The following is an 11,192-nucleotide window of genomic DNA, read 5'->3' as shown; positions in this document are numbered from 1 at the left end:
CCCCCCCACCCCCCCCACCAACCTCATGCCTAGGCAAGCCCTCCTTATCAGCCTACTTAAAAGTTTAAATTTTAACCAGTGGAAATTACAATTGAAAATATCTACTCTAAGGAGTGTTTCCTTGAAATAGAGTTTTTTTTCTATTACTAGCATCAGTTCTGTCACATCCTCAATATAATGGAGTTTGCACAGAGGTAAATGTGTTAGGTTTGACAGGCTCAACTAACACAAAAACCTGATCACTGTGATTGTAAATTTGTAAAGTCCAGTAGTCATTACAGTTTCAACATTGTGTTACAATTATTCTCTCCCTTTATAATATTTTCACTTCCTAAACCATGACTCCATTAAATCAACCCTAAATACACACAATGAGACAATTAATTAAGTTATTAATATATATTAAACATTTATTTCCATTTCATGTATACATATTATATTCATTCATATATTATATATAATACAAATATCCATCACTAACACAAAATCCAGAGAGCTGAAGAGATATCTGTCAACTATTTTGTTTCTATATGCACTGCACATCTACATGTATGTGTTTATGGAGTATGGTGATTTTTTCACAAAAATCTGTCACCTCTCATCTTTCAATTAGAACATTGAAGTGTAAAATTCGTGACCTAAATTTAACATAATAATAATAATTATAACGATAATAATAATGAGTCAAGAATGCAAATAGCTATTTTGTATAGTAATGGGTAATTTTTGAGGGAATTCATATATCTGGCCTGCCAGCTGAATCTGATATACAGACTGCTGTTGAGTCTTATTTCTCATGACTAGCTTTTGTCTCAATATGCCACCCTATTTATATGGGTAAAATGTGGCACTGCTTGGCTTGTTTGCTACGTCAGTTCACATTAAGCATACTAAGGCAGTGCAACATAAAACCTCAATATATGAGGGGGATATGAGCTCGTGAAAACATCAGAGGAGCTTCAAGTTTCTCTAACCCACATCACATTAGGTAATGATACAAAATAAAAATAAATAGATAAAAATAATCATGCCAAGTATTGTATAGTTATAATATTTTCAAATATCTTTATATAACACGTATTTCCCTTATCATGTATTCTTAGAATATGAATATACTACAAAAAATACAGTCACATTGATATGGTCTTTGGTAGATACGGCGAACAAATCTTAAAGCCCTGTACCAGTACATTCCTGATGCTAGAAAACTAACTTAATCGGTGTAAATTGGGGTGTAAGTATTGTAGTTTACTATTGTCTTGTTTCAACAAAAAGTCTTACTTATAAAGAAATATTTGAAGCTTTTAAGAATTGTAAATATACTATAATAAACACATGCACACTTATATATATCATGGTAAAATCCAATAAATATACATATATAATCAAAAATTCAGTTTAGACAGAAAAGTAAAGTAAAACTTTCTACAAACTCTGTAACAAGCTTCATCAAGTTCAGTTATTTGATTTTGGACTAGCTTTTTGAGTAAGGGAAGGTTTAATTTCACAAAAATATAACCACCTACAAATGTAGAAGAAATATGACTTATAATAACTTGATTATCTTTTTCCAATTATCCCCTGTTCCATGCAATTACAATATATCCACTGTTATGCACCCAAATTATTATTTTTTAAATAGCACTTTTGAAATACAACAATAAAAACTGAAGTTTTACATCTTAAATAACAATCAATGCCAGAGTTTATCGTAGTCATTTAACCACATATTTTCAAGATAATTTAATACATTACATTTTAAATAATAATGGTATCAAAGATTTCTAAACAAACATACTCAGGTATCATAATTGTTCTTCTCAGTGTTATCAAAAACAAAAAACATATTTATGTAATACCAAAAATAAAGCACCATTTCAAGTTTACTGTAATAGCCTTTTACGCTGCAAGCAATAAATAAGATCCGTGGCATCAAATTGACAGGAAAAGTTTGATCCTCTGAAATCCTGAGAGTAAAATGAAAATTGATATGTTATAAAAACGCAATTATGGGACAAACACCAGTACTCTGATTTCACTTACAAAAATAAAACATAAAATGAGGCTGTCTGGTTTTGCTGATTAATTTTCTAATTAATTTACTATTTAAAATACAATGAAGCTATTTTATTTTATCTGACTATATCATGGTTGTAGGCTGTGCCATGCTACTGCAGCCAGCTGCTTTAAAATTTGAATTTAGCAAGAAAGATAGATGAAATTGGACTTAAAAAAACTGAAAATGCAAGTACTGAATGAGGTGTTTGGGGGGAGGGGCATAAAAGCACCAATCATATACCCAAATTAATCTAGAAGTCTTTCATCTCCAATTCTTAGTAAAATTGTGTCATGGACATTAAAATAAGAAATATAATATGGAGAATAATTTAGAAATTGAACCTGTTTGTGGTTGGAAGAAACAACAAATTGTGCTGATGATATCTTGACCTCAGTTGTATGTGTATATCATATCACCTTGCCATTCAGTAGCAAGTTTTACATGAACATATGCAATCACTAATGTGCCCTTATAAGGAACTCATCTGCATATTGTCATGGCAACTTAGGGCACATAAATAGGACTTAAATGAATTACAGATGGTACACTGCTGAAAATTCTTATCCATATATAGGTCCAATAGATGATATGAATTATACATATTGTAAGGACACAACAGTGCCTGAAGACTTATCCATTGTGCAGACAACTTGGAATACATATTTAACCCATCACAAAATGTCAAATTTGGTTGTGCAGATATTCCATATATGGTGTTACCATGGCAACCACCATATTATATACTTGCCTTGAGGCATTCCCTTATATATGGTGTTGCTATGGCAACAAAGTGAAACTTCCCCTATTTTTGATCTCCATGAGTGTTAATACTACCACAGTCACCAACTGAATTCCCACCAGAAAAAGTGATAAAATATTCTAAATGCTGACATTGCTGATCACCAAATGACGCATTTCTTCTGTACTGCAGGGTTCATGGGGCTGCCAGGTTTGCACTGGAATTGTTGAGCAAATTCCACCGAGTTGGATAATGTCCCTATCACTCTGAAAAACAACAGAATACATCAGTTTATGGAAAAAAATTATATACTAGGCGACATGATAATAATTACAAAATTGCTTTTTAAATGTAATTTATGGAAATTCAATACATGTCTGTTACCTTTTTTTGTGCTTAAGTATTACATGCATTTTTAATGTGTGCCTCATTTTGCTAGGTGTGCCTCATTGTGCTAGATGTGACTCATTGCTCTAGGTGTGCCTCATTGTGTTAGATGTGCCCCATTGCGCTAGGTGTGCTCACTCACCTGTATTTTCCAGGACTATGGGGATCTGTGGCCAACTGTAACTTATCTTCCTCTTTGGTCTGAGATGAGCACCATACCTGAAAATAAGAACACTGTTGTGATAACAAAACTCCAGTCCACTAATAACTAACTGTCACTCTTCAGCCAGCAATTAAAAAAGGGTTTCTGTGGTGGTTAAAAGTAGACCTTTTACCACCACAGTTGACTCAATTTTAGAAATGGCATAGAACATAGATCAAATGTGATTCAGGGCAGACCTTTCCTGCTCAAAAGGAAGGTTCTTTCTAACCCACCACTAGAACCCCCAAAAACTGCCTACAAGCCTGACATCAAAGGCGCAGAGGATGCTAAGCTTAAAATATTTACAATGATGTCTTTCACCACAGCACTGACCTGAGAGAAACCCACAAAGAACAGCTGTCTGTGGGTCAGATTGGTCCCTGGCAGTGGCTGCTCCTCCCCATTATGCTGTACCCAGTGTTCATACGCCTGAAATATGTTATAACATTATTATCTGTTATGTAATAGTACATACGATTACATGTATGTTGAAGCCAACTTTTTCAGTTGCATTCAATGAGTCTGTTGTTTGAGAATTTGAGAAAAAAGCATAACATTCTGTAAGAATAAAATGTTGCTGAAATATCTGATATTTCTCTCCTGAAGAAAAGAAATTGTGATTTTTCTCCCTAAATGTATGCTTTGAAAGTAAAGGGAAAAATAAAACAAAACTTAAATCAAATTGTCGGGATTTTTTTTCTTTTTTATAGATCCTTAAGCCACATATCACCTACATGGTAAGCAGCCTTCAGTCCTCCATTGTCTGCAATATTTTCACCTAGTGTTTGTTTTCCGTTCACCTGAAATAACATCAGCAGACACTTGTACATCTGGCCATGGCAATAACGAGTTCATTATTCTTCCTTTCTAAGACCCTTTTTGCATTAAATATAATACTGAAGTAATGCAGTCTTTGCAGGTTCATATAGAGTGACAGAGATCTGGCTAGTACATAAGAGAGTCATCGTAATGCAGCCTCCGTGCTTGACATAGCCACAATTCCCTCAATTTCCTTTTTACCTTTTCCCCATTAAGTTTGTACTGGCTGTACTGGTCAATGAAGCATTTGGTCAGTTCCTTAAACTTGGCCACAGAAGCATTGTTCCACCAGGGGTGAAGGTTGCCATATTTGTCAAACTCACGACCTGGAACAAGACCAAAATCAGCGAATATATAAACATTTATCAATCTTTCCAATAGATAATCATCAATTTAATATCATGTAGGAGTCTTTCAAAATTAATAGGAACTTCTTCAAGAAGACCAAGAATATTGTGACAATTGGTTGCTAAGTGAATTTCCTATGGCATAAGATACGACCTAGAAAGAGATCATCTCCTAGTAGGTGTTTGGTAACAGGTGCAGCTCCTCTTACCTTGGTCATCAAAACCATGTGTCAGTTCATGTCCCATCACTACCCCCATAGCACCATAGTTCAATGACCTGAAATCAAGGAAAACAGCTTACAGGAGAATAACTTGACCATCAAATGAGTAAATGGATCACCACCTAAATCTAATTCATTTTTAATAACTTAGGCCTATTACTTATTTTTATTAATTTTTATTATTTCATGTTATTTACATGGTTGAAAAAACTTTGATATTATTTTTTATTACTATCTGCCCTACTCAGAGAAATATATCAAAATCCATCCATAACTTCCCGAGTTAGGCTGTTAACAAACAAATCAACAAAAAAAAAAGCAAAAAGCATCATTTCCTTGGCAGAGGTAATAAATGAAGCTGACACCCCTCTCCACTTACTTGGGAAAGGTCTGGTCATAGAAGGGAGCCTGTAATATTCCAGCAGGGAAGACAATCTCATTCTTGGTGGGGGAGTAGTAGGCATTGATAGTGGGAGGAGTCATGTCCCAGCTATGACAGCAGAAACAAAGGATATTTTGTATCAAAACTTGAAATGTTAATTTTCTGATACTGAAAATTGCTAGTTTGGAATTTATCAAGATCACCGTTGTCAATGATTTATAATTTAATATTAATTTTTTTAGATGTTTCTGTGATTTTATGACTGGATAATAAACATTTATAATCTATTTTTAAATAAAGAGAGCAAACTTGTAATTTTTTTCAAAATTTTTTTTCACCTGTTTTTGTCTGGTTTCCTTTTCAGTTTGTCGATATTTCTCTTCACAGCGTACTTCACAGAGTTAATGTTATTACTGAAGTAACCATCCACTGTCACAGGAAACTGAAATACAAAAGCATTTCTCAGCAAGAAATTTCAAGTGGAAATTAAGCGGAGATATCATTTGTGTTCTTGATTACATACCCACATCTTTGGGTTGTTCCACAAAAAAAGTGAACATGTGAGTCACGACAGTCAGTGAAAGACACACATTATGAATTATATTTGCATAATTTTGACTATTCCCATTATTTTCTGTCTCATACAATAGAGCTCTCCAGTATACATGTAGAAAGTATTCAACAGTAATTAGAAAGTATGATAAAACATTAATGTGAATATTACACAAATCAAGTGTGTCATATGGCTCATTTTTTACCAATCAGAGAAAGAGCAAGTTCAGTAATAGTTAAAAGAGTTGTTGATCAACTGTTGCAGTTAAATGTGAAAAGTTGGTAGCAAAATGTAAAAACACTCAAATTTCCAAAATTTCTTCTGTTTTTTGCGGACCATATTGTCTCGTCTTATCATAGTGCTGAACTACGCAACTCAGCAGAAGTTTAACCTAGAATATTAATAACAATAACAAAATGATGAAAATCTAATTTTTTTAAATATCGGGTTATCACGTCTCACCTCAGCATAGCGTTCATCAAGGGCAGTCTTGTTCAGTATGAAGGAGGGAAATCCAATCATATCAACTATGGCGTCTGCCTGCAATACAGAATATGATTCAGACACTAGCTTCATAATATGAACAAAAGCTGACAAGTTTTTCATAAGTAACAGTAAAAATATTTACTTAAAATTCCAAGAATAAAATTTCTATGCAGCATGAGCTGCGAAAATTTCTTATTTATCATTGTAAGTTAAATTAATCCTTAATTTTCCATTTTAATACTGCATAATAACTTTCTGGTTACATTATTTTTCACACAATACTATAGTTATCTGGTGCTCTTCATAATCAATAACTCATGCAAAATTCATGACACAGGAAGTACCTTATCAATGGCGGCCTTTTTTGTCTCTTCGTCCATCCACGTCAACTTCAGCAGGTTTCGTTTGAATGCATTCCGCACTTCTTGTATCATTTGCTCGGCCTGAATGTACACGTCAAGCTAGGATAGGAAAAGTTACCGAACCCAATGGGTGTGTTTGTGTGTGTGGAAACAGGGTTAGAAATTCACTCTCGCGGGATACATGGTACCTATTATTGGCATTGCCAAGCCAGTAGCCAGCAATTTTAATGTGGGGGTATTTTTCTACAAAAAAAAAGTTAATTTTTCAAAACTTTTCCTTGACCAAATCTGAAATCTGACATAGAATCAAGTTCGAAATTTCATTCTAAAACAAAAATTTTTTGCCAGCCAAAAGGGTGTTTGGCCATAACTCTATCCACCCACCCCCCAACTACCACCCCCTGCCTACAGGCCTGTATTGGCACACTTGTTAACCTCCAATTTAAACACACGAGACAGTGTATGAAACCAAAGACATAGTAATGACCACTATAATTACAGAAATTAACAGAAATCAAGAAAGGGACTTAACATACAGGTTTCATTTTGAATCAACATTTGGAAATACAATTCGGTTAATTTATGGTCACTATGACTATAAATTTGACAGGTGTTCTCTGATGGTTCACCTGAGCAATAATATACATTGCAAGCTCAGCAATTGATAAAAATCATTTGTACATATGGTAATACAAACTGTTGGGTAATACTGACTTTATAGGTTGGTCAAGGAGAACAATGCTATTTCAGCCATTCTCAGCATGCTGCCACCAATATTTGACAAAGAGTGATACACTGGGTGAAAAACAAATGGTAAGTAATGATCAAGACTGCCACGGATCAACATAAAAATAGACAATGATCATGGAGTTTTTTTTATTATTGGCACCAAAGTTAACTAATGATCATGAAGTTTTTGGATTTTCTGCACCAAAATTTAATACTTAATCCCAAATTTCTAACCCTGGTAAGGTTGGGTGCTAGCTTGTAATACTGCAAGGTGGAATCCAAAGAAAAAGTGTACAGCCATGAGGTGCTTGTAAATTTTGTAAAAGAAAATGTTCAGGACTACTATATCTGAAAAACAATGGATGCATCTCAGTATCTTAGAAATAACCAAGACTGAACAGAGAAATGTTCAATTTTTAATCTTAATTTCACACCAGGAGACATTCATTTGGCAGCACACTAATTCTGTTGGATCCATGTTTGTGTGCGTGTGTACCTGCGTGCATGCCACTGTGAGTATGGTATTTGTTTCTCCAAAACCTTGATACAGTCTTGAGATAGCATGCCAATGTCAAACCACACTAACACACAAAGCTATGTATATCTGTTTGTGGTCAAAACCAACACAATAACCAAACATGCATGTGTTACAGAATTACATGCTATGGTTTCTATCATTCTTTCTTTCTTTTTCACCTTACAAACATCAATGTTCGAGTTTTATCAAACAATTAATTCTGGCTGGACTATTTCCAAGAGTGTGGCTTTTAACAAAGTTTTTGGAAATAAAATCAGGTAAAACATCACATAAAACATGTTTTGACAAAAAACAAATACAAAGTGGGGTGGTCCAAAAAAAAAAGCAATTTGTAATTTCACCTTAAAATAATCAACATCAAGCATTTAACAAAATCCTTTGATTATTTAAATTATAAAAAAATTACATAAAAATAAAATCAAATTTAGAGCCCAAGAAATTCAGCTATCAACATTCACATCTATTTCAAGCTGTATCAAGTACAAAGTAATTCTAAAACATTGCCTAAAAACATTAACATTTCAGTATTTCACATAACAGTGGTCCTGGCTTCTATGTTAGTTAGGGATTATGCGGGTGCAGCCTTATTTAAAACAGAAATACTAGTTTTTCAGCATTCCAAAACATTCAAGCCAAGCAAGTTTCTGTATAACAGCAACTTGATATCTGCAGTGCTGTTACTAGTAAAAATACCCACCATTCAACATGACATTTGACAACCATTGCACATAGCAATAGGTGTGAGGATTTAAGGAGCAGACTTCTATGGACTTCTATTAAAACAGGCATGTCTGTATAAGCAGGGACCATTGTTATGTGTATGTTCATCCTAATTTAAGTAGACTCAAAACAATTTAAATTCCTTTAAAACAAAAGAAAAATGTAAAATTTACCTCGCTAAGGAAAAAAGATTATATTCATAACACAGTAATTTCACATACTTATAATTTTTTTGGTACAACTTACACAATCAATTGGTATCTCTAACACAATTGATTGGTATTTCTAACACAATTGATTGGTATCACTAACACAATCAATTGATATCACTAACACAATCAATTGGCATCACTAACACAATCAATTGATACAACTAACACAACTCAACTGACAACAGCATCCTGTGCAACTCACACAATTAACCAGTACATCTTGTATGATGATCTAATACAACTAACACAATATTCCGATGCAACAAACACAATCACAAAATACTAATAGCACAATCTGGCACAACTTTCACAATCTGACACAACTAATACAATAATCTGATGGACATAGCACAATCTTCTGGCACAACAGCCATGAATCACCTGGTATAACTAGCACAATCACAAGGTTCAAATAGAACATTTATCTGGCACAACCAACACAATAATCTGGAACAACTTACACAATCATCTGGTACAGCTAGCACAATCACCTTGTACAACTAACACAATCATCTTTTACAACTAACACAACTGTTTGGTACATCAAGCACAATTATTAGCACAACTTACATAATCATCTGACACAAAAAGGGAATGGCTAGTCAGAAGTTTTCAGAGCCTTACCTTTTCCTTATTATCTCCTTTGAATTCTGACTTAACAAACAATGCTCCTAAAGCAAAGCCAAGCTTCCCGTTGGTATCTGTAATGCAGTACCGCCATACCTCCTCCCGGCCTGACGAGCCTAGGTAGGGAAGAGGAAATTACGCCTTTATGTCAGTGGAAGAAAACCATGAAAATACAACATAATAGGCACGTATCTAAAGATACACTTGAAGCAGCATACATTATTACATCATCTGGGGGACACATAAAATGAAGGTAGGGATTAATAGTTCAGGTTTATGATCAGAAACTTGAAGATACAGTTTTAAACTTTTTTTTCTTTTGCTGACAGAGTAATCAATTGCTTTATCCTTTGGCAATTGTAATTCATATAAGTTGTGGGAGATACTGGTAGCAGTAATTTATTTGTTTTACAGGAAATCTATGCTAGCTTCATATGTAACTATAGACATGCCATTATGAAGTCCTTCCACAGTAGACAATTTTGGTAAGAAAGTAATTGTCTATGTTTCTTGATATGATGATACATAATAAGGATTTGGTTAAGGTGTCATCTATCAGGTCAAATAAGGACACATAGAAGTGTCTGTGGACAAAAATTAAATGATCAAAATCAAAGTTAAAATCCAAGTTATCATTCCTAAACATGCATTGATATCATAAAATTGTTTTGACAAATTAGATTTAAATCATATAAACTAAACAGCATCTCATACACTTTTACAGAAAATTAATGTACATTTAGTGCATGACATAAATACATAACAAAAAAAAAAAACTCTATGTAATTCTCACATAAAAGTACAATATCTTTACTGTAAACAATAACGATGTTTATCAAACAGGGTCACAATAATATAAGTCCTCCTGGCAAGTCTACATAATGGAGCACATGCGACACTAACTTTGCCGAAAACGCTCTTAGCAAAAACAGCTATCTACAAATAATACACAGTACCTATTTTCAATATGTTCACTATGTAAATCATGTAAGTGAATTGAATAAAGCAATTAAACTTTACAGTTTTGGATGAAATATTTGTATTGATTTTCAATGTAGATAATTATGATCATTTTATCATTTTACATTAATAATTACACACAAATGAAACAACACCCCTAGCTTTTCTTACTGAAATTTAATGTCATGACCATGATGTGAAAGAGACAATTCTCCTTACAGGTCATGTAGAACTGTTATAAACTTTTAACTGTGCAAATTCATTAAAAAACACCTGGTTTTTTAAAAGTCAAAAGGTCAAAGGTCATATCAAAATATTCTCCTTTTGCTAAACATTTTACTACTTTAATACCTAACAATTTACTTCAAAAGAATAAGGATAGGGTATTATTATCTTTCATTTATTTCATGGTTTCAAATAACTGGCAAATCTTTCAAGGAAAAAACATGTACTAAAATGGAAAATGTTACAAAATTGCTAATAGATGCTACATATGGTTACTATAACGTAACAATCACCTGATAATGCCTGTGCAAAGTTTTTCTCGATGGTAACAAACTCCTTGGACAGATATGGTGCGAATGCCTTGACAATGTGCCACCTCATATAGTGCAGAAGAGTCCTGTAAGCCAAAAAACAATTTCATTATTTATTTATCTGACAACTCCAACAACAAGAAGTATGTCAACCTTGAAAGAAAATACACACTAAATGTACTGGATACTCGCTAAATGCAATCAGATAAACAGACTAAACTGGCTCCCACTGTTTTCAAAATACTTGTATAATAACCAGTGTCTCTGTATTCTACTCAATGCCAGGAGGAGCTGTGTCCGTCTGTTTATCTGA

The 11,192-nt window shown here is 33.6% G+C and overlaps 1 protein-coding gene across 7 annotated transcripts in view; it reads right to left on the bottom strand.

Annotated features, from left to right (window-relative positions):
* Positions 1 to 384: 384 nt before the first annotated feature.
* LOC106156498 (endothelin-converting enzyme homolog) overlaps positions 385 to 11,192 on the bottom strand; it is a 41,479-nt gene continuing 30,671 nt past the window's right edge. For 6 of the 7 annotated variants that reach the window (XM_086996236.1, XM_086996233.1, XM_086996232.1 and 3 more), the window contains 12 exons: positions 10,862 to 10,965; positions 9,381 to 9,499; positions 6,540 to 6,656; positions 6,172 to 6,249; positions 5,495 to 5,598; positions 5,154 to 5,264; positions 4,763 to 4,830; positions 4,408 to 4,532; positions 4,122 to 4,187; positions 3,721 to 3,816; positions 3,328 to 3,404; positions 385 to 3,064 (listed from right to left, as the gene is read on the bottom strand). In XM_086996236.1, the coding sequence (XP_086852362.1) occupies positions 2,959 to 3,064; positions 3,328 to 3,404; positions 3,721 to 3,816; positions 4,122 to 4,187; positions 4,408 to 4,532; positions 4,763 to 4,830; positions 5,154 to 5,264; positions 5,495 to 5,598; positions 6,172 to 6,249; positions 6,540 to 6,656; positions 9,381 to 9,499; positions 10,862 to 10,965 (1,171 nt within the window). In that variant the 3' untranslated portion in view covers positions 385 to 2,958. The remainder of the gene's footprint in view (positions 3,065 to 3,327; positions 3,405 to 3,720; positions 3,817 to 4,121; positions 4,188 to 4,407; positions 4,533 to 4,762; positions 4,831 to 5,153; positions 5,265 to 5,494; positions 5,599 to 6,171; positions 6,250 to 6,539; positions 6,657 to 9,380; positions 9,500 to 10,861; positions 10,966 to 11,192) is intronic. The other variant, XM_086996234.1, reaches the window with a different exon arrangement.

Source organism: Lingula anatina, chromosome 9, assembly GCF_051362555.1.
Source record: "Lingula anatina isolate TDL-2025a chromosome 9, LinAna3.0, whole genome shotgun sequence".
NCBI classification, from domain to species: Eukaryota; Metazoa; Brachiopoda; class Lingulata; order Lingulida; family Lingulidae; genus Lingula; species Lingula anatina.
The sequence above is the reverse complement of the archived record's forward strand: the minus strand, read 5'-3'. Positions and strand labels throughout refer to the sequence as shown.